This window comes from Peromyscus eremicus, chromosome 14 (genome assembly GCF_949786415.1).
Source record: "Peromyscus eremicus chromosome 14, PerEre_H2_v1, whole genome shotgun sequence".
In the NCBI taxonomy this organism is placed as follows: Eukaryota; Metazoa; Chordata; class Mammalia; order Rodentia; family Cricetidae; genus Peromyscus; species Peromyscus eremicus.
In genome coordinates, this window is record NC_081430.1 from 60,192,133 (window position 1) to 60,217,847 (window position 25,715).

Below are 25,715 nucleotides of genomic sequence, written 5' to 3' on the forward strand. Positions count from 1 at the left end.
TGCTGTCCTCTGGGAGGGGCAGGCCCGGACATTAGTGACCAGGTCCTGTTTCGGGCTGCTGCTCTTCAGTGGCTTGTAGAAAGGAAGAGGAAGCTGTCCGGCTACCAGAGTGGGACTCTGCTCCATAGCCCTGCTCACACTGCGCTGCTCACACTGCGCGGCTCACACTGCGCGGCCTGCTCAACAAGGTGGCTCAGAATTCATGACCCTGGTTCAACAGGAGCATGTATTTCCTCTCTTTTCAGATAAGGCTTTTTCTTCTAAAGTAATTAGGCTCCAGAACCACTGGTAGGCATGCTTGTGTGTAGCTTTGCTGTGCCTCAGTGGGTCTTTAATCTTCCCTGTTCGTACAGTGTGACAAGTCTTTTTCCAGCTGAGTCATTCTGCCTTTGATTTTGGGGACAGGTGAACTCATATGAAGAGTCACCCCTGTATAGTGTTTGTGGTTTGGATCTTGTGTTTTTGGGCTTCAGTGTGATGTTGGGAGTTCTTTCAGAAGACGTCCTATGTGCAGTCACTCAAGTGCACTGTTGAACATGGAGGAAGCTTGGTCCTTGTTGAGGCTCTAGATGGGATATATAGTGGCAAATCAACCTCTGACTTAGGGCCTCACATTGGATACTGTGCTTTTATGTGTCTAAAGGATGAACTTGACTGGGGACGGCTGAATTACATTCAGATAAAGAGAATCAGAGAGGTAAGCTATGACTCCTTTGACTTGGTAATCAAATAAACTGACGTAAAATCTGGTCAGGAAGCACCAGCAGTGCCAGGGTGTGGGAGCAAATCCCTGCCCATTCCCACCGTTAGCAGGAGGCCGTGTGGGGTACAAACGCCTGCAGTGACCACTGCTCGGCTCCAGAAATCCTCCCTAAATGTTACTTTATGAGGAACACATGTAATCTTGGCAGCCATCTTTTTAGTATTTATCAAGATAAGCATGTGGTCTTTTCATTATTAACTGATTAACATAAGTAAACACATTATGGGTGTTGTGCTGTTGATTCCAACTTGTTCATGGAGTAAACCTCCTTGATGATATCTTAACATTGCTGAGTTCTGGTTGCCAGTGTTTTCTCCAGAAAATTTGTAGTAGATTTATAGTGAAACTGGCCTGAGGCTTGTGGGTATTTGTGGGAGTGCATGCACATATGCAGCTTGTAGTAGTCCATTCTCTGGAGGAACAGAACTTATAGAATTAATATATATCTATATATATCTTCCTACATACCTATCTGTAGCTATCTATACCTACCTACCTATTTATGTATGTATATATGAATGTATGTATGTATGTATCTACCTACCTACCTACGGGATTTATTAGAGTGTGGTCCAGCTAATCCAACAATGGCTGCCTACAAATAGAAGGTACAACAGTCCAATAGTTATTGAATCTACAAGGATGTCTCAGCTGGTCTTCATATACACTGGAATCCTGAAGAAGTAGGCTCTAATGTCAGTGAAGGAATGGACTTGCTAGCAGTCATACTCCGGGACAGGCCTCGTGCACAGGGGTAGTTGACCAACACAAAACAGACTCCAAAGCCTGGTGTAGTGGCACACCTTTAATCCCAGCTCTCGGGAGGCAGAGGCAGGCAGATCTTTGTGAGTTCAAGGGCAGCCTGGTCTACAGAGTGAGTTCTTGGTCAGCCAGGACTACATAGAGGGCCAGACAGCCAGACACGGAGGAAGCAGCAAAGCAGGATGGACAGTACATAGATGAGGTAAACGAGCCTTGGGGCAGCACATAGATTAATAGAAATGGGTTAATTTAAGTAAAAAAAAAAAAAGCTAGCTAGAAACAAGCCCAAGCTAAGGCTGAGCATTCATAATTAACAAATCTCCATACCATGATTTGGGGTCTGGTGGTCCAAGAAGGCCTGCTACAGGTTGTTCTTGTGATTGTAGATTGAATCACATGCATAAGCTGAGGCTCTGGGGCACAGTCGTGCTGTCTGGCTGCGCTGTTGGTACCCTTGTGGCTTTGACTCTGTAGTTGTGATGTGTAACCTTCCTTGTTGTGTGCATTTGTTTTTACTACTCGTGAGTATTGTCTATGCTTTGAGACATCACATTTCAATGTGCACTTCAGGTGGCTGAGCTATATGAAGAACTGAAGAATAGAATCTCACAGTTCAACATGTTTGTGGATCCTCGCCATCCTGTCTTGGACCAAGAGTATCCATACAAGCAACGCTTCATCCTGCAGGTGTACTGGGCTTCCTTTTAGTGGCTCCCCCTCCCCTCCTCGCTTTCTTTCTGAGATAGGGTCTTACTATGTAACCTTGGATGGCCAGGAACTCGCCATGTAGACCAGGCTGGCCTTGACCTAATAGAGGTCTTCCTGCCTCTGCCTTCCGAGTGCTGGGATGAAGGGTGTGGCCACCCCACTGTTGTTGCTCTTACTCAGGCTGTGGTTGAGAATGTGCGTGCTCTCCCCGATGTCGGTGCCAGCTGTGCCTCTGAGATTTTGATGCCATTGTGATCCTACGTGTTGGGAACCAGGAGCCATTCTCAGCCTCCTTGTTTATACCCTTCCTGGTCGCGTTATGACCTCGGCCTGCTGCTTTTCCCCAGTGAGCTTGTGCACCTGTCACGGTGCATCAGGGATAGGGCCTTTTGCTCTGAGGCCCAGCGAATACACATGCCCTGCTGCTGCTGTGTGTGGAGCAGCTCTCTTATGCTGAGAAGATACCTCTAACTCTGGATCATGAAGCAGATAACTAGCTGTGGGGCAGAACCTTCCATGAACTTTATAGAGATGCGTGTCTTGCCCGAGAACAATGCTCTGTCATAGGCCTTCAGAGTAGGGTTGGCATTGCATTGCCTTAGTTACTGTCCTATTGCTGTTAAGAGACACCAAGACCAAGGCAACTTATAGAAAGAGTTTTTTGAGGGCTTACAGTTCAGAGGGTGAGTCCATGACCATCATGGTTTGGAGCACGGAAGCTGGGAGGCCTGCAGGCATCGTGCCTGAGCAGTAGCTGGGAGCTTACATCTGATCCAAAGTTATATGAGACAGAGCAAATGGTGTGAGCCTTGTGAAACCTCAAAGCCCACCCACATCGAAACACCTCCTTCAAGAGGCCACATCTCCTAATTCTTCCCAAACAGTTCCACCAACTGGAGACCAAGCATTTGGATACATGGCCTATGGAGGCCATTCTCACTCAAACCACCACGGGCGTCCAAAAAGGGTTTGAGGTAGATACCTGTAACCAGGTGCAATGGGAAAACCAGTTCTTTTGTGGATGTGAAATTGCCATACAGCCAGGGAGAACCCTCTGTGGCTGTTTCACGTAGGCAGATTCTTACTGAAGAAAGGATTCTGCAGAGTGCCTTTTAGATGTTGGCATTAGATGTCAGCTTGCTGCCCAGCGGGAGAGTTCCAGTTGAAGTTATTCTATACACCTGGGAGAATGCCTGCCTTGTTGGAACTGTTGTTGAGTGAGGGTGGTGAAAGGGCTTAGTGTACTGTTGTTGAGTTCTCATTTGCCTTATTGTCAAAAGCAGTCCAGCCATTCTGAAGAAAAGATCGGGTGGTTTGTCTGTCCTGGAGGAGTAACAGGATGTATGAGAGATACATCTTTGTGTACTGTGTGTCCAGGCTGTGCCAGTGCTCAGGGTAGATGAGAACATGGTGGGAGGAAGACCTGAACACATGCTTCTTTTCCAGGTTGTACTGGCAGGTGCTTTTTATCCAAATTACTTTACTTTTGGACAGCCAGATGAGGAGATGGCAGTGAGGGAATTGGCCGGCAAAGACCCAAAGACGACAGTTGTGGTAGGTGACGTGGGAAGCTGTCCCAAGAGAATAGTGTGAATAAAGGTTTTCAGATGGTCTGCCTGTGGTGCAGCCAGTGCCTAGTAAATGCTATGTGAGTGCTGGCCTTAGCCAGCCTCTCAGAGACCTCTAATCCTTACCAGCTCTTCTTCATTTTAGAGACTCCATTTTACAGAGAGGCCTTGATAAATTATTTATTCAGGGTGAATGCTGATTTGATCATGTGCTGTTTCAATGATTTGAGGCCCTTAAGAGCACTTCATTAATTAACAACAGCTGTACACAAAGTAAAATGTTACTGGTTGGCAGCTTACTGTTGTGACTTTAATAGCAGTGACCCCTGCCCTGATGCCCAACAGAACTACTTAGAGAATGTTAAGTTCAGTTCTGAGGCCCCTTGAAGTCTGTACTAGAGGATATAACCCAGGGATAGCATGTGAGCAGCATGAACTGCTGGGAGGCAGAGCTGGAGGGATCTAATGATGAGCCATGGGCACTGACCACTGGGTTTTTTAAGGGTCATTTGTTGACACAGCAGTAGCATGTGGCCACTGGAACAACATACTTTAGAACTGGGCTTTCATTAGACTTCTTGCTTGATTTAGGGCAATGATAAGCACTTGGTAAAGTTAGCTCCCAGTTTGTAGTAAGTGTTCAGTCATTGCTCGCCTTAGTTCTGGGTACTGTTACACTACTTTCTCAACTGTGGATATCCTGAAGATAGACAAGAATAGAGCCACAGATTCTGGAACATTCCAAGTGCAGGTCTTGGAAGAGCACAACAAGTGAGAAGGATGCAAAGGCTGTTTATGCCTGGGGAGGGATTTCCACTTAAAAGGCTGCCGTTTGCTTCTGTAGTTCCGAGGACTGTCAGCTTGGACACCATGCTTTTTGTAGCTTCTCCCTGTGGAGAAAGCTCTTTGATTAACTTCTTCTGAAGTCATTCTGTTGGGTCTGTCTGTCCTTCAGCTGTGTGCAGGGGAAAGGCCCCACAGGACCCTACTTCAGACACACTGCCAGTGCCAGCCAGTGTAGTCCTCTGACACATGACTGATCGACCATGTGTCATACAAACTAAATCCTAGCTAGTTTTGCTTTAGCACTTCTATGAGAAGCCAAGTGCTTTTAAAATTTATTCTTCTCTGAGCTTCACATTAACCCTTTAAAATTAAGGCTTTACCATCATCCCAACATTGTAATGTAGCAATTCCTTGGGACTTGAATTTGGACTTGGGTCCAGGCTCTTCCTTCCTGTTCTGCCTGCAGCTGGTAGGGACTTTGGCTCATCAGGGACCGTCCGTGTACACGTCATTGGAACCAGAGCTTAGAACATGGGTGATCATGATACTTGTGGAGGGCAAAGAGTGCTGGCGGTGCTTTGAGGCAGATGGAGTTGAGACCACTGGGTAGGAGGAGCCTGGCTCTGCTGCCACGAGGAGGGAACAACCCCTGGTGAGGAGCAGTCCATCTTCCTTCATTACTTTCCTGTCACCCTCTATCAGGAGTGATGTTTCAGGAAGCTGTAGTTAGTGTGATTATTTTAAAGTAACAACATGAAAACAAAACAAAAAACAAAACCAAAAACTTTTACTGCATTTGACTTTTGAACTGTTTCAACAAGAGGAAAACTAGCCTTTTACGTATTTTTTTTGGTTAAACTTAGTTATGATTTAAAGTCATGCAGTTGTTAGGTGCACTGACAGGCCAAGTCTTTTGTGCATTTGTACAGGCTGAGCTTGCAAATGAGAGCAACCAGTAGTACTTCTGCCCCTGGGTGTTAGGACTGTTCAGTAGTCCTTACTAATGTCTCTGACGTGTACTGTGTTCTGTCTTACAGCTAAAACACATTCCTCCCTATGGATTTCTTTACTACAAACAACTGCAGTCTCTCTTTAGACAGTGTGGTCAAGTCAAATCCATTGTATTTGATGGTGCTAAGTAAGTAGTGGACTTTCGTCGTCAGCTGCAATCACAAAAGAATCACTCCATTGTACATGTGTGTGAGGTCTCTTAGGGCTGGATGTGTGTAGAGTCGGTCTTCCTAGGAGGTTGCTGGCCTAGCTCTCAAATGAAACTTTACTTTATCATGTTGTCAGTGGGTGTTGCCATTCTTTCCAGCTGTATGTCCTGAAGGAACCAACCGTGCTGGTGGCCTGTGCTGCAGCAGGGAGGCTCCTTTAACACTACGTGGTTGGCATAGAGCGTTCGAGTCCTGCCTCTCTACAGGGGTCTTCTCTTTAGTGCCCATCCCAGATTTTCATGGCAAACCACTCATTTAGTTTTTTGTGGCCATGGGGCAAGCCTGGAAGGGCAGAGTTTGTCTGTGTGCGTCTTCAGCTCATACTTACTTGCCACGAATGACTTTGGAAGATGCAGAGGGCAGAAACTCAGTTAGTTGGGCCCTATTTTATTAGCGGGTCAGTGACAAATGGTTGGTTAAAAGAATCACCAAGAGCTTTTGTTTTCAAAAAGAAATGCTTATATGCATAAGATTACAGTTTTTAAATTGACTAGAAAAAAAGTTGTTTGTTTTTTCTTTTCCGAGAGCTGATGACTGACCCCAGAGTCTTGTGTGTTCCTCATATTTTTGGCTTTTTAGTCACAATAGAAATGTTACACCAGCATTTCAGGGGAAAGCAACTGTTTTGTTTGGTTCTGCCAGGAGAGAATTGATCCAACTGTTCCTTATTTTGATAAGGAGGTTGGCAATCACCTAGCCACAGGCACAAATGTCAAAGAAAGATGACTGTGCTTCCCCTCCATGGAGCAGCCTGCTCTTTGCAGAAGCTGTGATGTGCCGACACAGGTGGCCCCTGGGAGTGAGTGGGAAGGGGTGGGATGTTGTGTCGACATTACTTACTAACATAGTACTTATTTAAAATGGGCCTGCCAAACTTCCTGGGCTGTACACTCGTATGGTATTCTACATCCATGTCTCAGTCTTGGAAAAGGAAACTGGCCTTGTGCTGGAGCTGTGGAAACTAAGATCCATGGCTAGAACTTGCATGTATGTTCTTTCTGCATTGTGTGGTACAAGGATAAAGCCTGGCCTCAGTGACTTGTCACCATGACTTATTTCCCTCAGCTCATGTCTTTTAACCAACTAATATTTTTATTGACTAATTAAAATGAAGACTTATTAGCATTTTGAGGAGTATTCAGTGAGAATTTCTGCCTAACCTTGGGAGAAATTAGTATGTGATTCTTATTTACTAGATGTCTGATGAATTTATGTTTTAATTCATATTTCTGGAGCAGAGCCTTTGTGGAGTTTTCACGGAATCCGACAGAGAGATTTAAAACCTTGCCTGCTGTGAACTTGGCCGTCAAGATGTCCCAGTTAAAAGTGCCCCTTGAGCTCAGCGTCCATGCTGCAGAGGAGGTCGAAGGGAAAGTGAAAGGCGGGTCGGTGTCAAAGCTCAGGAACACAAGGTATTTCCAGAAGATTCCACTGTGCCCGTTTTCAAGTGTGTTCCCACAATGTAGCCTTGGCTGGCCTGGAACTCTTTATGTAGTCCAGGCTGGCCTCAAACTCAGAGATCCCATGCCCGGCTTTATTTATTGCTTTTTCAAAGTCTGATTTATCTCTTTGTCTGTGTAATCTTTGTAATTCTAGAAGGAAGGAGCTTGAATTCGCATGAGCAGTTGGTGAAGGAGAGATGATGCCTTCATAGCTACTCTAGGTCCACCTAGTGTGTGGTTATGCCCTTATTAGTGTGTGTGTGTGTAGGACAAAGTGGCAGGCTGTCTTTCTAACTGTTGGAGACAAGATCACCCAGTGAAGTGGAAGCTCATCCATCTGGCTGGGCTGGCCAGGGGCTTCAGGGGTTTTGTTTCTGATCATTGGGGAGAAGCATAGGTTTAGTCTTCAAAGGTACCTGTCTATCCTTGTCAAAATCAGACTGCTGACATTTGTGCCTGTGGCTAGGTGATTGCCAACCTCCTTATCAAAATAAGGAACAGTTGGATCAATTCTCTCCTACCATCCTTTCCCTTTATTTTAGGATGAAAGTAGCAAGAGGAAAGTTTTATATTTATTAAACTGGTTTTTCTTATCCTGTAGCATTTACTATCTTACTACTTTAAGAGGTGAATGATATTTCTAGAGCTTGTTAAATAATCATGTATTTTATATTAGCATAATATTGAGCGGAGTATGGGCTCTTTTTAAAGTCAAGGTCTCATGTAGCCTAGGCTGGCCTCAAACATCTGTAGTTAGGATGACCTTGAACTACTTCTGCTCTTCCTGCTTCCAACTTAAAATATATATATATATATTTATGCCTTTGATCTGTTTTGTTTTCAAGGCAAGATTTCTCAGTGTATCCCTGGCTGTCCTGGAACTCACTCTGTAGACCAGGCTGGCCTTGAACTCAGGGATCTGACTGCCTCTGCCTCCTAAGTGCTCGGATTAAAGGCGTGCACCACCACTGCCTGACCCACCTATTATTTTTAATTGTGAATATTTGTGTCTATGTGTGGGTGCCTGTGAAGACTAGAGGCCTTGGGTCTTCCTGGAGCTGGAGTTCTAGGCAGTGGTGAGCTGCCTGACGTGGGTGCTGGCAGGTGAGCTGCAATCCTCTGGAGGAGCAGTACTGCTCTTCACCACTAAGCCCTCCCTCTAGCCCCTTCTTCCATCTTGTGCATTCTGGGATCGCAGCATGCACACTCAGGTTTATGCTGTACTGGGGATTACACCCAGGCAAGCACTCTACTAACTGAGTTATATCCTGGCTTCTTCATTTTCTAGTTAGTTTTCCTGAAATGAAAAAGTAGAAATGATTACAGGCCCTAGATTTAGAGTTTATATTCTTGATATTTTCTCTTTGAGAACGTATCCTTAGAGGGGAGTGGGTAATATTAGGGTATGCACTGCTTCCAGGACAGTCCAGGAAGCCACCAAAAATTCCCTTTTGAAGTGAGATCAAACTTAATATTTCTGATTATATCAGTTTTCCATTCTGTGACAAATACCTGAGATGATCAGCTTGCAAGAGGAAAAGTTTTGGCTCATTGCTTTGGAGGTTTTAGTCCATGCTTGGCTGGTCTCATTAACTGGGGCCTGGACCCTACCTCTAAAATACCATAGGCCAGTACACCATAGGCATAGGTTCTTAGAGGGCCGAAGAACCAAACTGTAGCTCTGGAAGTGTTAGAGTAGGTCAAGTGGAAATTCACATATGTAAGTGTTTTTTACAGACTTAATTTTTATTTTCTTTTTTTAAACTTATGTTACTCAGGGTGAATGTGGACTTCCAGAAGCAGACTGTAGATCCCATGCAAGTCTCATTCAACACCTTGACCAGACCCTGGACAGTTGCAGATCTCCTCCTGACAGTTGATGTCACTGAGGTGAGAGTGCCACTGAGTCCCTTCCCACCTCCAGTAGAAACTGGTCATGAAACAGGTTCATATGTGTGCACCTGTACGCTGACTAACTCATCTGGTGAATGTGGCTGAGTGTGAATGACTGTGCTTGTGAAATTAGAATGTGGACAAAATGGAAAGCAAGAATTTATTCTTGGATCAAAGTTAATTTTTAGAATGTCAAGGTATTTAAATTGCTAAAGTAGCCAGCTGTGGTGGCACACACCTTTAATCCCAGTACTTAGGAGGCAGAGGCAGGTTGTGGTGAATGTGAGGCTAGCTTGGTCTTCATAAAGAATTCTAAGCAAGCCAGAGCTACACACTGAGACCCTATCTTAAAATCAGTGGGAGAGAGCACACATGGGTGCAGAAAGAAGCCTGTTGAAAGGGCTCTGTGGACCCACTTGTAGTCTTTATTTCTGTGCCTGCTCTTCCCTTCCAGGTGGTAGAAGTCGGGCACTTCTGGGGGTACAGGATTGATGAAAGGAATGCAGAGCTTCTGAAAAAACTGACTGCTGAGATAAACCGGCTAGAACTGGTCCCTCTGCCTGTCCACCCACATCCTGACTTGGTTTGCCTGGCCCCTTTTACTGACTACAATAAGGAGAGCTACTTTAGAGCTCAAATCCTTTTTGTTTCTGGAAATTCTGCTGAGGTATGTTTTTCTGTTAACAGATCAATGAGAAAGAAAGGAAATAAGCCTAGAAATTTATAGAAAATCTTGGGACTAGAGCGATGGCTCAGTGGTTAAGAGCACTGACTGCTCTTCCAGGGGACCTAGGTTCGACTTCCAGTACCCACATGGAGGCTAACAACTATCTGTAACTCCAGACCTGGGGATCCTGGGGACCCTCTTCTGACTTTCATGGGCATTGCATGCGTGTGGCACACATACATGTACAAAGTAGAAAATCTTGTGTTGTTAAAGGTAGAAATGAAGCATGAAGTGATTAACAGCTGGATGTGGTGCCACACACCTTTAATCCCAGCACTTGGGAGGCATAAGCAGGCCTCTGTGAATTCAAGGCCAGCCTGATCTATATAGTGTATTTTATAACAGCCAAGGCTACATACATAGAGATACCCTCTCTCAAAAAACCATAAATAAATAAATAAACCAAATGAAGAAATGCAGAGTGATTACTGTTAGAAGGGATTGTAAAGCATCTCCTCTGTCTGTGTCATTGAAGACTCAGAGAAGGCCGCTGCATTCCCACTGTTGGAGGAGAACCTGTTGAGATCCTCTTTAGAGTCAGTATTTGTTTTCTCTATCTTGTAGGTGTTCTTTGTAGACTATGGGAATAGGTCTCATGTAGACCTAGATCTGCTGAGGGAGATCCCCTGTCAGTTTCTGGAGCTTCCATTTCAGGTAAGGCAGAGAAGATTCTGTGGAATGAGTGTTGCGTACCAGAAGGAAACTGGCTAGAAGTCCATAACAGAGAAGGACTGGGTTACACCAGCCAAGTGTGGTGTCTACTCTTAAAAATTACATTGTCATAGTATCGCTGCCATTATTCGTCCTGGAGGAAGTCAGAATGTATGGAGGCTCTGACTATGAGCAAGGGAAACTTTTAATTCAGTAGTGTCATCTTAGTTACTGTTCTGTTGCTGTGAGACCATGGCCAAGGCCAAAAGAAAGCATTTAATTGGGGGCCTTGCTCACAGTTTCGGAGGCTTAGTCCATTATCATCATGGAAGAGAGCCTGGTGGCAAGCAGGCCGTGGTGCTGGAGTAGTAGCTGAGAGAGAGACCTGGTGTGGGCTTTTGAAACCACACTTCCTCCAACAAGGCCACACGTGGTTAGAAATCTTTCTAATCCTTTCAACAAGTCCTGCTCCCTGGGGGCTAAGCACTCAAATGTACGAGCCTGTGGGGGCCATTCTTACTCAAACCACTACCGATGTCTTTTTCCGGTACTGTTTGCAAGGCTCTGTTGGCATTGGATGCAGTAGTCTTGTATGCCCTTTCTCCAGCAAGAACACACTCAAGTTTATGTTAAACCAATGCCGTGGATAAAGGGGCAGCCGGCCTGGTGTGCTGACACGTGCCTTTAGTCCCAACACTGGAGTGGCATAGGCAAGTGGGTCTCTTTGAGTTCAGGACAGCCTGGTCTACAGAGTGAGTTCCAATTCAGCCATAGTGAGACTCTCCAAAATAAATAACTAAATTGATTAATTAAAACATAAAAAAGTGAAGCCATGTTTATTTAGCTGGAAACCCTCACTACTAATAGTTTTCAGGAATTACTTTTCTTGGAATGCTGATTAACAAAGTCACATTTCAGTAGAATTTAGTATTAGCATTTTGTCCATTTATGAAACTGTTTGAGTGTGCTTTTCTCTCTGTCCCATAGGCTTTGGAATTCAAAATCTGCAAAATGCGACCGTCAGCAAAGTCTCTCATCTGTGGAGAGCACTGGAGTGGCGGGGCCAATGGGCGCTTCACCTCCCTGGTCAGCGGCTGTCCGCTCCTGGTGAAGGTGTTCTCAGTTGTACACAGTGTCCTGCATGTGGACGTGTACCGGTACTCGAGTGCCCAGGATGCCGTCAACATCAGAGACGTTCTCATCAGCGAGGGCCACGCTGAGCTCGCAGAGGAGTCCTATGAGTCAAAAGTATGAACCTTCTCTGAAAGCACCGGTGTGTGCTGGGGAGGCTGGGCAGGTAGGGGAGGGGGACAGACACTTTTCCTCCTCTCTGCTAGTGTGGTGATGGAAGTGGTTCTCAGCCTTCCTAATTCTGTGATCCAACCATAAAATTACTTTCATTGTTACTTCATAACTGTAATTTTGCTGCTGTTATGGATCATAATATAAATATCTGATATGCAATCCCAAAGGGGTCGAGACCCACAGGGTGAGAACCACTGATCTAAACTGTCTTCTTCATTTCTTGGGGACTGCATTATGGTAGATGCATGCTATTTTGGGCAGCTTCCTAATCAATTATTTTCTTTTAGAAGTGAAAATTAATTTGAAAACATTCTACATTTGAGTTTTATCTTTTAAATTAATTCTAAAAGTTATTTCCATAATGCAAGTAACCAATAAACATCTCATGTATATTAAGCATTTCAAATTTTCTTTTAACTTTTTTAAGCTTTTTTATTTGCAAATTTTCAAAAATTAAAATATAATTACATCACCCCTCCTTCTTTCAATCCCCCCTCACTCCCCCTCTGTTTCTTTGTTGTTACTGCACATGTGTATTAACGTGTAGACATATAGTGCAGCCTGCTGAGTCCATTTAGTGTTGCTTGTGTGTGCATGGTCTTAGGGCGACCGGCCACTTTGTATTAGATAACCAATTAGGGCCTTAATCTCAGGGAAAACTAATTTTCCCTCTCAAAAATCATTGATTTCCTGTAGCTCTTCGTCTAGAGGTGGGACCCGTGAGGTTCCCCTTTCCAAGTTAGCCTGACTATTGATGTGGTCATTGCCCAGCTCTTCAGGCTGCTCAGGCAGCCACGTTGTTGAGGGTTCATGGTTGTAGCTTCTCTCTCATTTCTAGTAGTAGCAACTGTGAAGCAGATTCCCTGGTCTTCTGCCTCTTAGAATCTTTCCACCCTAACCCCACAGTGCTCCCTGAGCTGTAGGTGTAGGCTTGTGTCATAGACATATTAGCTGGGGCTGATGAGTTCCCCTCTGCATTAACCAGTTGTGGCTTTCTAGAATGATCTTTGTCCACTGCAAATCAGCAGGGGAAAGTAGGTGGTCTGTAAATAGAGCACACAGTAAGAATCTGTAAACTGGGCACATGAAGCAGGCCCTGAATCCCAGCTCTCAAGAGATAGAGACAGAAGGATCAGAAGTTCAAGGTCATCCTCAGCTGTATAATCAAGTTTGAGGCGATCTTGGCCTATAGCAGATGATGTCTTTTTTTTTTTTAAAGAAAAAAAAGTAATCGTGTCCTAAATTATCTTTGACAAAGAGTCTTCCCTTCTCTCACATCCTGATATTTATCTAATAAGCATAAGTAGATCCTCTGTTGTTTGTAAGCCAGTGTACTCAACAAATAAATTATTCTTTAAGATTAAAACTGATTCTGTGTGTACGACTGTCCCACCTGCATGTGTGTCTGCACCTCACACATACCTAGTGTCCACAGAGCCCCTGGGACTGGAGTGACAGACAGTTGTGAGCTGCTGTGAGGGTGCTGAGACTTGAACTCGGGTCCTCTGGAAGAACAACTGGTACTCTTAACCACTGAGCCATCTCTCTAGCCCACAAATAAATCATTTTTATTAAGGTAGTTGCTTTTAATGTGTATGAGTTTTTTTCTGAAAAATGGTTGTTTCTCTAAAGTCCTATTATGTTGGAAATGTAGTTAAAGTCTTTATTTTATCAAGTTCATTTTAAAATTCAAACAAAAATAATCTACCTGCATATTCATGGCATTCAAATCAGAATAATATTATAGCTATATGAAATTCATGCTTTTGCTTCAATTTTTGCTTTTAATAAACATTTCTTGTTCTGTTCAGCAAAGCTCTGAAGTCCTCAAGGGTTTCTTTGCTAAGTCGGTGGAAACCATGCCGGATGCTTCTATGTCTTCTCCTATGAAGGATGACGAGAAGCATCTCATCCGGATTCTGTTGGAGAGCTTTGCTTCCAATCGGCTGGGTGCTCCAAACTGCAAGGTAATTTATAGGACCTATTTAAAATATGCTCTTAAAGCTTATTCATTCTGTATTAATTGCCAAGGGTTGCAGCTGTAGGCATGATGGGTTTTCCTTCTTCCTGTGTATTTTATTTTATTTTCATTTTTAATTACATTTTTTTTGTCTCTGTGTATGTATGTGTGGGGGCATGCATGTGCTGTGGTGTACCTGTGGAAGTCAGAAGACAGCTTGTGGGAGTTGGTTCTTTCCACCGTGTGGGATGTGGAGATTGAACTCGGGTCCTTGGGCTGGCAGCAGTGTATTTACCCCTGGACATCTCCCAGCCTTGCTTTTTACTCTTTGAGACAGGGTTTCGTTCATGTATCCCAGGCTGCTTTGCACTGACGGTCATCTGGCCTCAGGGTCTGCGTGCTGGGTCATAGGCATCTGCCGCTGTGCCTGATCTTCCTTGTTTGGTTTTCTACCTTGTTGTTATTGTTACTGTTACTGGTTGTATGTGAGTCAGTCCTCTCTTCCATGTGGGTCCTGGGACTCGAGCTCAGGTCCTTCTGCACCTGCTGAGGCATCCCCCAGCCTCTCCTCCTCTTCCTCTTGTTTTCTTCTTCCTGCTCCTCTTCTTCCTTCTCTTCTTCCTCTTTCCTTTCTGTCTGCCTCCCCTTCTCCTCCTCCTTTTTCTTTTTAATCCTTTGTGGTGCTGGGGATCAAGTCCAGGACTTTCTTCATGCTGGACAAGTGCTTCTCCTCTGAATCTGTTTCCCCGATGCAAAATTACTTTTTTCTTTTTTCTTCTTTCCTTTGAGACAGTCTTGTCAGGTAGCTCAAGTGGGCCTTGAACTCATAATCCTCCTGCCTCGGTTTTCTGAGTACTGAGATGATAGGTTTGTGCCACCAGACCCTAATACTGTTAAGTGTGAACCAGCGTTGGGACTGCACCGTGTATATTAAGTGACTGTTGTGTGTTGGTGACGTACAGTTTGTATATGCAGGTTGTTCTCCATGGGCCTTTTAACCCCTATGAGCTGAAGTGTCATAGTCTGACCAGAATATCCAAATTCAGGTACGATTGAATTAACTTTCCTATGAAATATTTTATTTCTTTATCTGTAGACCTCATTAGAAACTAACTTGACTTTGTATGTAAGCTGCAAGAATGTTTTAGCCCGCTCCTGACATCCTCCTCCATCAGATCTGAGGCATTGTTTCCCTTGGCGGTGAGAACAGTTCTACAGTGGACAGTTCCGAGTTTCTTCTGTTCCGATTGGTTATAGCTGTCACTGTCACTCAACGGGGTGGGGGTGGGGGTGGGGATGGGGAATCCCTCTGTGCTGGGGCTGCTGAGTGACCTGTTGTCTGGAAGCAGTTTTGATCTGGGAAACAGTGGTAAACAGAATGCAGCTGTCATCTTCAATAACACTGTAGGCTGAATAGTGACAGAAAACTAGTGACACAGTGTATAGGGTGACAGGGGTCTTGTCAGGGACCTGGGATACATGGAAGCACCTGGGGTCCTGGCTACACTTTGCAGTCCATACTTGAGGTTTCCCAGAGCCTTCTGAATCCCAAAGGCCATAAGGCATTTGCTATGTATGGTGTAGGGGACAGAGGGATAGTTCTAGTGACAGTGCATAGGCCTACATTTGAGAGTTTGCATCTGTGAGAACTTTGAGTCAGTTAAGTACAGCTGGAGGATTGGGTGGAGGGAGACTGGGGACAGACAGGCAGGCTTCCTAAGTCTCATTTCAGAAGTATCCAAACGTATTGCATTTTATAAGGACCACTCTGGGTGGACACTGGCTTCTCTGAGCTCTTCTGAGGACTAGCAGTAGGCGTCCTGTTAGCAGGGCAGGTCCTCAGGCCCTGTCTCCAGGAAGCCTGCACCCACAGTGATATGTGAAGAATACACTGAATTCTTGGTAAGGGCAGGCCTATGAGGCTGGTTCCCAGTGTAACCTGAAGCTGGGGAAGTGGTGTGGACACCAGCAGCCTCATGAGCTCCTTCAGAAACGGGACACAGTTAGATGCAGTGATGACAGACAAGAAGCTTAACCAAGTCTTGGAGCCGCTGCCCACGTCTGCTCAGAGGAGGTGGGGTGGATGGATGGGCCACACTGTGCCCGCTCAGCTGGAAGGCAGGCAGTAGCTTCAGGGGCTGTGGGGCCTGATAGAGCAAGGGTACAAAACAGGTTTGAGAGCTCTGGGATGGATGGCACCTAAAGGTGGGCTGTGGTGGTAGTGTGTCCTCCAGTATATTGTGCACCCTAATAAACTTATCTGAGGTCAGAGAACAAGACAGCCGCTAGGTAGACCTAGAGGCCAGAAATTGGAGTTAAAGCCTTAGAGAGATCAGAGGAATAGGAACAGCCACAGCTAACCTCACCTCACCAACTCCGAAGCTTCCAAAGGCGAGATACTTCCTGTCTCCCCACGCCTATATGCCTTGCTGTTCTGCCATCTGATTTGCTCTCTCTGTCCAGCTACATCACTTCCTCTTCCTGCCCAACTCTGTCACTTCCTGTCTGTCTGTGTAGACCTCCAGACCTCAATGGTTAAGTAGTGTTGGAATTTAAGGCGTGTGCCACCACACCTGGCTCTGTTCCCAGTGTGGCCTTGAACTCACATAGATCCAGACAGCTCCCTGCCTGCCAAGTGATAGGATTAAAGGCGTGTGCTAACATTGCATGACTTTTGTATTTACTTATAATGGCTGGCTTTTTCCTCTGATCTCTAGGCAAGCTTTATTTATTAGAGTACAAATAAAATATCACCACAGCGTGGAAAGGAAGGGTGGGAACTGGCACAAGGAGGGCCCGGGGCCTGTGTGGGGTCATGGCATTTGCCTGTGCAACCATCTTTCTGAGATTCACTTACAGGCTGGCATGCTCCCTCACCTGGACAGTGGGGCAACAGCTTGTGCCCTGCTGCTTCTTTCCAGATGTGTGTGGATTGAGAAAGAGAGCATCAACTCTGTGGTCATCAGTGACAGCCCGGCCGACCTGCACCAGAGGATGCTGGTTGCAGCGTCGCTCTCAGTCAATGAGACTGGTAACGAGATGACACCTGCTGTCTGTGTACTTTCTCCTTTTCCTTGACTTCATTACTTGGAGCAGTTTAACTTGTAGTTAGTGGGGGGATTTATGCTTATGTGTTACACTGTTCAGCTATTTTCTTTTTTAAGAAAAATATTTAATTTTGTTTGCATGTGTCTGAGTGTGTACATGAACCCCATGTGCACAGGAGCCTATGGAAGTCAGAAGAGGCGTCAGATACCCTGGAACTGGAGTTATAGATGGTTGTGAGCCACCTTGTAGGTGCTGGGAAGTGAATCTGGGTCCTCTGCCAGAACAGTAAGCACTCTTAACCACTGAACCGTATCTCCAAACTTCATTAAGCTATTTCCTGAGTGCAATGGCCAATGCAAATTTAAGAAATGAAATATTACTTTTTGTTTTATACAAGGATGTGGGAATTAAATGATTCTTATTCTTCCATGATTGTCTACAGCGTTCTTGGCTGTAGGAAATTCTGATAAGATAGCCTAACAAGAGAATAAAGAAAACAGTAACTAAATGAGTAACTCTTCAGGGATAAGTGCCTAAGCATGTCCACGAATCTATCTGTAGCATGCGTGGGAGCCGAAGACAGGACATATGTTCCTTGGAGGGGACCCAAGAGGCCAGACTCGGCAGCAGATGAGCCGGCTGGATTAGGAGGGTTAGCGGGGCTCTACCCTGTCACACCCTAAGCAGTGTGTGATGCAGGTCTGAAGCTGGCTGTCTCCTGTGTGGCAGGGTCTACCATGCTCCTGAGAGAGACCTCCCTGATGCCTCACATCCCGGGCCTCCCAGCTCTCCTCAGCATGCTGTTTACACCAGTGATGGAGTTAAGGTCGGTGTGCATCTCCAGTTTGTCCGTGTGCGGGCTTCCGCACAGTCAGAATCTAGGTGGGAAAGGAGAAGGAAGCATCCACAGAGGAGCTAGTCTGTAATCCGTCGTGTATTGGTTCAGTTTTCTCTGTGCTTCAGTGTGATTGTTGGTGGCCCCTGACTTAGGAGAGTTTGACTTCTCAAGTTTTAGTTTTGTGGTGATACCAAAGTAACACTTGTTCAGGTTCTGTGGTTAGTGATGCCAGCAAGCTCCAGGCTACTTACTGTAGTAGCATGATGGTCCTGAGCGTCATGGCCAGCATGTCAGTGTGCTGTGGTACTCAGGAGGCCGAGTGTAAACAATGCATTTTCTGCTTTGGGTATTTTTGACTTGGATGCTGTTGTGGCTTGAGTCTGGGGTGTGTCCCACATGCTTGGAAGGCACTGTCCTGGGAGGCTGTGGAGCCTTTGGGACTTGAGGCCCACATGGTAGAGGTAAGATCACAGGTCTGGGAAGACACAAACTTCCTGTTCTTGCCTGCTCTCTCTACTTCCTGCCTGCTACAGTGTGAACCAGCAGCTATTGCTCTACCCTGTCTTCCCCTGACACTGAACCAGAATAAACCCCATCACTTAGGGTGCTTCTGTTAGTGTTTGTCACAGCGGCAAGGAAAGTGATTAACATAGACAGGCTTGTTGGCGTGTGGGTCTGCTGAAGGAGAGGGACATCTGTTGTTTTGACTGATTCAAAGAGCAGCTCAAATGTTTGTAAAGGTGCAGGCAGCGTTACAGGGAACTAAATTAAAACTAGGCAAAAGAAATATGACATGAAGGTAGAAACATGGAATAGGAAATAAAAGGGGCATTCTGTTGTCTTACGGGCTTTTTGGTGGCCGCTTGCCAGTGAGGAATCCTGTCAGCCTCTCTTCCCGTGGGAACTAGGAAGTAAAGATGTGAACTACTAAGTAGATTGTAGCTCTTATACAAATATCCAACATGGATTTCCATACAGACTTGAGTCCAGAGACCTGTGTGATGAGAAAGTCTCTCTGTTAGGTTTCATGTTAGCATTGTGGGCTTCATAGCATTCCTCTGTGTGGAGTGAGGCGCTGGGTTAACTTCAGTCACTGTCTTAGGTTACACTTGATGTGCTGAAACACCATGAGCAAGGCAACCTGGGGAGGAAAGGGCTTGTTCCACTTACGCTCCCACATCACAGTTCATCATGAAAGGAATTCAGGGCAGGAACTCAAGGAGGGCAGGAACCTGAAGGCAGGAGCTGATGCAGAGGCCATGGAGTGTGCTGCTTACTTGCTTGCTCCCCATGGCTTGCTCAGCCTGCTTTCTTATAGAAGCCAGGCCCACCCACCCAGGGATGGCCCCACACACATGTTACTACATGAGAACAACCAGAGTGAGATGCTGTGATGATCTAATAAAACTGGTTTCTTATAAAAAGGGTTTGTATAAATGGAAATAATAATAAATTACATTAATAATGTAGAAGAATTTAGAATTTAAGAAAACATTATTTTTAATTTTTATTGCATTTAAGAAAAATATTTTAGATTTATTTATTTTATATTATGTACATGAGTGTTTTTGCCTGTTAATGTATATACACATGTACGTACACCATGTGCATGCCCAGTGCCAGATGAGGTCAGAAGAAGAGGTGAGTAAGATCTGGAGTTACAGATTGTTTTGAGCCACCATGTGAGTGACAGGAACTGGACTCTGGTCCTTGGCAAGGGCAGTGATACTCTTAACTGCTGAGCCACTCTCCAGCCCATTTTATTGCGTTTATATATATTTTGCATATGTGTGCCACAGTGTGCAAATGGAGGTCAGTGGAGAATTTATAGGAGTTTGTTCTCTCCTTCCGTCGTGTGGGTCCCTGAGATTGAACTCAGGTTGTTAGGCTTGGAAGCAGGAGCCCTTATTCAGAGTCACCTGCTGGACCTAAAACATTTTCTGACTGTTTTACAAAGCAAATAACACCTAATCTATAAGTCTGAATTCTAGTTTTCAGCCTTGAGTTTACTTACACGCAGGATTCCCTCTCTCTTTTATGAGTCTGATAAAGGAGGTTTCTTATTACCGTATCTGCTCCAGAGAGAATTACAAACCCAGCATTAAGGGCTGGAGAGATGGCTCAGTGGTTAAGAACACTAGCTGCTGCCCTTCCAGAGGACCCGGCACCCACATGGCAGCTCACAACCGTTTGTAACTCCAACACCCTCTTCTGGCTTCTGAGGGCACCAGACATGCATGTGGTATACATACACAGATGTGGACAAAACACTCATACACAACATAAAATTTTAAAAATGTGTGTAAGAAACCCAACATTGTGTTAATATGAATATTTAACTTATATCCTTATAGTGATATTTAGTCTGTATTTCTGTGTAAAAATCGAGGAATCACATAGTTTAGTTACAATGCTGGTGCTAGAAAAACACCAGGGAGCTTTATTAGTCACATATCTAACCCTGAAATAGTGGCTTAGCTTAACTCCTCTAAATGCCCTTCAGAGTTGACCGTGATGGAAAATGCTATACTGGGGTCCTTTGTGGTTTGGGATGGAATTCAACTACGGAGGCCCCTATACTGCCAGAGCACGACATTGAGCTGGCCTTTGATGTGTGCTTCGACGTGGAGGACATTGTTGAGGTAAGTGTGGCATACTCGTGGATAGCTATCTGCCTCCTTGCTTTTACACCCATGTTCTTCGCATCTGCCATAGTGCTTTATGTGGAGACCTGCTTGCCTGCTTCCCAGGGTGGTCTGTGCCAGCGTGCAGACGGACTGCTCCTTATCTGGCCCTGCTTGCTGTGCGCTTCTTGATGGCCTCCACTCTCCCCTTTGCTGTCTCCTGGTGCATAGACCTCAGTGAGATCCCTTTCTTGCTAGTACACACAGGGAGGTAAAGAAATGAACTTACCCTACCTACTTGGCCTTGCTGTAGCAGGCTGGGTGCCATTTCCCTGGAGAGAGGCCACCAGCAGGCCCGTCACTTCACCAGACCAGCTTGGGTGTACCTGTGCAGCCAGGTTCAGCTTTTAGAGTGTGCCAGGCAGGTGGGTAGATGCTAATGAAAAAGTTTGTTTTTTCTTTTTTGTTGTTTTCATATTTCCTTATTCTAGTAATTTGTCTTTTTGCATTTTACAAAAACCCTGGAAAATGACCCTTCTCTACTACCTTGAGAAATGCCACTCCAGAGTCCCTTTCCTTCTGGACGTTCCCTGGTAGCTGACCAGCTGCATGAGGGCAGGGAAGGAAGGAGCCACTGAGTCACGCTGTCCTAACTCGTAGAGCAGCAACAGAACACCGGCTGTTAAATGTCAGCTGTGCCTTCACATGAGGAGACTTGTGAGGACTGGAGGATGCTCGGTAGTAAAGAGCCCTTGCTGCTCTTAAAGTATTCCTCTGATCACAGACTTCATTGCAGAATGGAAAAGGAGCATTCTAGAAACAAATGGGGTCCATATGTGAATTCAGGTTTGGCACAAGTCGGCATGTATACCAGAGGTTCTGTCTATGAAGGAAAAGTCGGTTTTGCAGATCCTGGTAAGGCCATGAAGAAAAGCTGCATACTGGGGGAAGATATTTATTACGTGCCTGGTGGTATCCACAATACATTAGCAACTCTTATGTTTACTAATAAAACACGCAACCAAGTAAAAGATGGTGGAAGCGAACACATGGGAAGCCGTGCAGCTCACATGTCATGAGGAAAATGCAGATGGGGATCCTCACAACCAGACTGCACACCCCAGTCCTCAGTGCTGACAGTGACTGTAGGGGAGGCAAGGGCCAGAGAGAAGCCTTGGTTCTCTGGATGCGCTGCAGAGGGGTTGCCCTTGGAGGACAGGTCTCCTTCCAGGTTAAACCTATACCATATGACCCAAGAAGTCTGCCGCGGACCACTGACCAGCCGCTGTGCTCCTGCTCCAGGAGTTAGGATGCTGCGTGACTCAACAGCTCCTTCCTTCCTTCCCTGCCCTCCCTCACGTAGCTGGTCAGCTAACCAGGGAGCTTCTGAGTGGCATTTCTCAGGGTATTTTTAGAGAAGGATCAGTTTTGAAATTTTATAAACTGTACACAGACATGAGTGACTAGAATAAGGAAATATGAAAACAAAAACAGGAAAAACATTTTTTTTATTTTTCAATTTGTATTTATTCAAAAGACAGCTGAAAGATGTGAGAATATGTGTCCCCAGAGAGCGCATGTCTTGAGTGTCAGCAGCTCATTCATAACTGCTGCTGTTAAGGATATCTCTTGACAAGGGAATGTGTATGTTAGCTGTGGTAATACAACAGAATGGTATTTGGCAGTAAAAAGGAATGAATGATTCATACAAGAGTATGACTAAATCTTAGAAGCATTTACTACAGGAATTGGGGTGTGTCTGTGTGAACCTGCTAGGGAGACATTCTATACAGGAAGCAGATAAGTGGTTGCCAGGAGATAGGGAAGTGAATAAATGGGAGCACCTAGGAACTTGAAGTTGAAAGAGGTGAAGGCAGAGGACACAGCTATGCATTTGACCCTCTAAGTGTCCTCAATAGTGGGTTTAATGTATGACTTGCACACCATGCAGTATCAGGGCTCCCAGAAAGGGATGCATGTGTGGAAAGGGACAGTAGGCATAACTGTTGGAAATGTCACAACACTGTGTTGAAAGAGTAAAGAGAAAAAGAGCTTGGGGAAAAGAGAGAGGAAAAGGAAGCTCCACATAAACACTGTCCTGTAGTTGTAGTTTGGGGAGTTAGGAGGCATAAGTTAGTGGGTCTGAAGCCATTTTCCATATTACTGGGGTGACTGTATAAGGGAATGGATTTGGGAACCATGGTTGTTACTAAAGGGGGGAATTAAAAGTGAGCAAGAAAGGCTAGTATGACTCCTGTAGTGCTGGATTAGAGCCAGAGATGTCAGTGTGGACTCGTGATTAGTTCATACTGGAAGGGCAGCTAGGTGCAGAAGCAGTTACAAGTCTGTGTGAAAATGGCCTCCTGCCCATATGCAGTGTCCGGGGGTGGGAGGGCTGCTGAGAAGTAGCAGCTGCTCTGGGGCAGAGAGCACAGTTGACGCTCAGCATGTGTTTTCTATGGGAGATCCCAGGGTGGGAGCCAGGTCTCCTTGAAGAAACTTGTTCCGCAGGAAGGGCACAGGAAGTGTAGGTACCCAGAGCATCTTATAGCACCATAAAGGAAGGATGCATATGAAGCACACAGGGATAGGAGACTTCCAAAGATGATACATAAGCCAACTAGAGGAAAAGCTGCCAGTTGGAAGAGCTGAAACAGTGTTGAGCAACAAAGTAAATACATTGGATTATAACCCAGAATATAAAATACCCATGTGTCTAGGTAGAGAAATAAATGATTGAATAACTCAGTGGGAGAAAACCAGTTAGCTCTTAGAAAGCTACTGGGAGTTCAGGTGGGTCATGTGGTCTCTGAGGACAAGTGAGACTTAACGAACCAGGAGTAGGGAAGGAGGTATTTTACAACCAGGAAGCCCTGCAGAGTCGTCAGCCGAGCTGTCCTTGTGGCCACATTCTGTGGTGCAGGCAGACCTGTGGAATGTGAGGAGAAGACAGTGTCTCCCCTCTAGACAATGACAACCTCTAATCAGGGAGCATGCTACAAAATTCCCTACCAGAACACCTCCAAATTGCTAACGTCTTGTAAAGCAAGAAAAGGCTGGGAAGCCATCCTATACCAGAGAAGACGTGGTAAGTTCAATGTGGTTCTGGGGCCTGGGGCCTGAGGAGAAACGGGATGCTAATAGAAAATTGGTCTAATCTAAATATCCAGAGGTGGTAGCAGTGTTTCAGGGTTGTAACAAATGTAAGAGAAATTGGAGACAGGCTTGTGGGACCTGCTCATTCTTCAGTGTTATTTCTGTTGTTTTACTAATTCTGTAAACTGCTGACTGATGCTAGTCACAGAACACAGCTTTGAATGCTGTGACCTATTTACTGTGGAAATAGCCACATAGTCTGTCACTGTTCCTTTACAGATTAATATTCTCAGGGCTGCTATCAACAAGCTGGTATGTGATGGGCCAAATGGATCCAAGTATCTTGGGCCTGAAAGAATTGCGCAATTACAGGAGAATGCACGTCAGAAACTTCTAGGGTAAGTTATATGGTGACATACTGTTAAGGTATACTAGACAATATACAATGTGTGTGTGTGTGTGTGTGTGTGTGTGTGTGTGTGTGTGTGTGTGTGTATTTAGTCATTTTTGATGTATGGATGTTCTAAATCACTTAGATGTGACAGATAAGTTACTCAAGTGTAACATGAATCTTAAAGTCTTATTAATAAAAAAAACCCCAAAAACCTGGAGCCAGTTATTGGGGTGAATGCTGGAAGACCAGAGAAGCAGAACAAGCCACAGCCACCTCACCTTGCCAGTTCCTCAGCTGATCCTGTTTCCTCAGACTGGAAGCTTCTGAGTCCTCATCCAGAATGAATCTCAGCTGAACTGCGTCTCGAAAGCCTGAAGCTTAACCAGCCAGTTCCTGGTTTTCATGCCTTATATACCTTTCTGCTTTCTGCCCTCACTTCCTGGGATTAAAGGCTCACTTCATGGGATTAAAGGTGTGAGTCACCATTCCTGGCTGTTTCCAGTGTGGCTTTAAACTCACAGAGATCTGGAGGATCTCTGCCTCTGGAATGCTAGGGTTAAAGGCGTGCCACCATTTTCTGGCCTCTATATCTAGTGACTGTTCTGTTCTCTGACCCCAGATAAGTTTATTAGGGTGCACAATATTTTGGGGAACACTATCACCACACTCAAGTGGGATTGCAGTGCTGAGGCACCCCTGCAGGGCAGGGCACATGGACTGCAGAGTAGTGCTGTATCCCATCACTAGTTACACATGGGGCCCAGGGGAGAGAGTGGACTCTGTGCCTTGGACCATCCCTCTCTTGCACCTTTCGTCTCTCACTGGCAGCTCCATTCCCAACCAGAGTTCAGAGGACAAAGGGTATCCATTGGTGTCCTCAGTGGGCTGCTGCCTCTGCCTCCCAAGTGCTGGGATTATAGAAATGTGCCACCATAGCATCTAGTTTTTGTCCCCCCCCTCCAAGCTTGAATTGAGGTTTCATATATATAAATCATATACATAAATTATGTGTAAATATCTATCTATATAATATATATATATATATATATATGCCTGTGGGGGCAGCATCCTGGTCATGAGCAATGAATATCAGTGACCTCCCTAGCCTCCTTATGGCACTGTCACCCCACCCCCAACATGCAGCCTTAGTCTCTGTGAGTTCATCTGAGCTTTGCTCATGTTGATAGGTCTTTCTTAATGTCCTCCTTCCCCTCTGGCTCTTCCACTCTTTCCACCCCCTTTTCTGAGGGGTCCGTGAGCTCTAAGGGGAGGGACTTGATGGAGACAACCCATTTAGAGCTGAGTGTTCTAGGTCTGTCACTCTCTGTGTAGAGTCTGGCTGTGGGTCTCTGTTCATCTGCTGCAGGAGGGAGCTGCTCTGATGATGGCAGAGCAAGGCACTGATCTATGAGTGTAGCAGAATGTCATTAGGAGTCACTTTATCACTTCATTTTTCCCCCTTTTTAGTCCAGTTTGATTTGGTTTTCCCCTTAGGTCCCTGGGTCATCTAGTCTTAAGTGTTTGGTCACCCAAGCAGTGTTTGGTATGGATTACATCTCGTGGAGTGGGACTGAGTCAAGTAAGTTGATCTTCCCACAAGCTTTGTATCACCATTTCCCTAGCATATCTTGCAGGCAGACATCATTGTAGATAAAGGATTTGTGACTGGCTTTGTGTTTGTTGCTCTTTTGATAGTGTGCAGAGTACCTTCCTGTACCAAAGATGCTGGAACACAGGGGTGAAGGTTCTCTGTAGGCACCAGCTTGGCTTCTCCATAGTCAGTATAGGGGTTGTGTTCTGCAATGGGGACTTGTCAGTTTGTGGAGAGCAACCTACAGTTTTGGCACTAGTCCAGGTTGTTTGGAGATTCCCATGGGGCCCCTTTGGCCAACAACTCAATTCGATGTCACCCAGTCCTGGTCCTGGAAGC

The 25,715-nt window shown here is 45.4% G+C and overlaps 1 protein-coding gene across 3 annotated transcripts in view; it reads left to right on the forward strand.

The window, feature by feature from the left end:
- Nucleotides 1-25,715, forward strand: part of Tdrd9 (tudor domain containing 9) — a 98,622-nt gene that overhangs the window by 65,340 nt on the left and 7,567 nt on the right. Inside the window, exons 20-34 of one of the 3 annotated variants that reach the window (XM_059279544.1) lie at nt 644-697; nt 2,096-2,212; nt 3,680-3,787; nt 5,625-5,725; nt 7,046-7,219; nt 9,028-9,139; nt 9,597-9,809; nt 10,434-10,523; nt 11,508-11,768; nt 13,637-13,792; nt 14,761-14,831; nt 16,707-16,816; nt 17,563-17,659; nt 20,175-20,313; nt 23,671-23,789. In XM_059279544.1, coding sequence (XP_059135527.1) covers nt 644-697; nt 2,096-2,212; nt 3,680-3,787; nt 5,625-5,725; nt 7,046-7,219; nt 9,028-9,139; nt 9,597-9,809; nt 10,434-10,523; nt 11,508-11,768; nt 13,637-13,792; nt 14,761-14,831; nt 16,707-16,816; nt 17,563-17,659; nt 20,175-20,313; nt 23,671-23,789 — 1,922 coding nt within the window. Of the gene's footprint in view, nt 1-643; nt 698-2,095; nt 2,213-3,679; nt 3,788-5,624; nt 5,726-7,045; nt 7,220-9,027; nt 9,140-9,596; nt 9,810-10,433; nt 10,524-11,507; nt 11,769-13,636; nt 13,793-14,760; nt 14,832-16,706; nt 17,119-17,562; nt 17,660-20,174; nt 20,314-23,670; nt 23,790-25,715 lie in introns of those variants that run through there. The other 2 variants (XR_009382832.1, XM_059279545.1) reach the window with 2 other exon arrangements.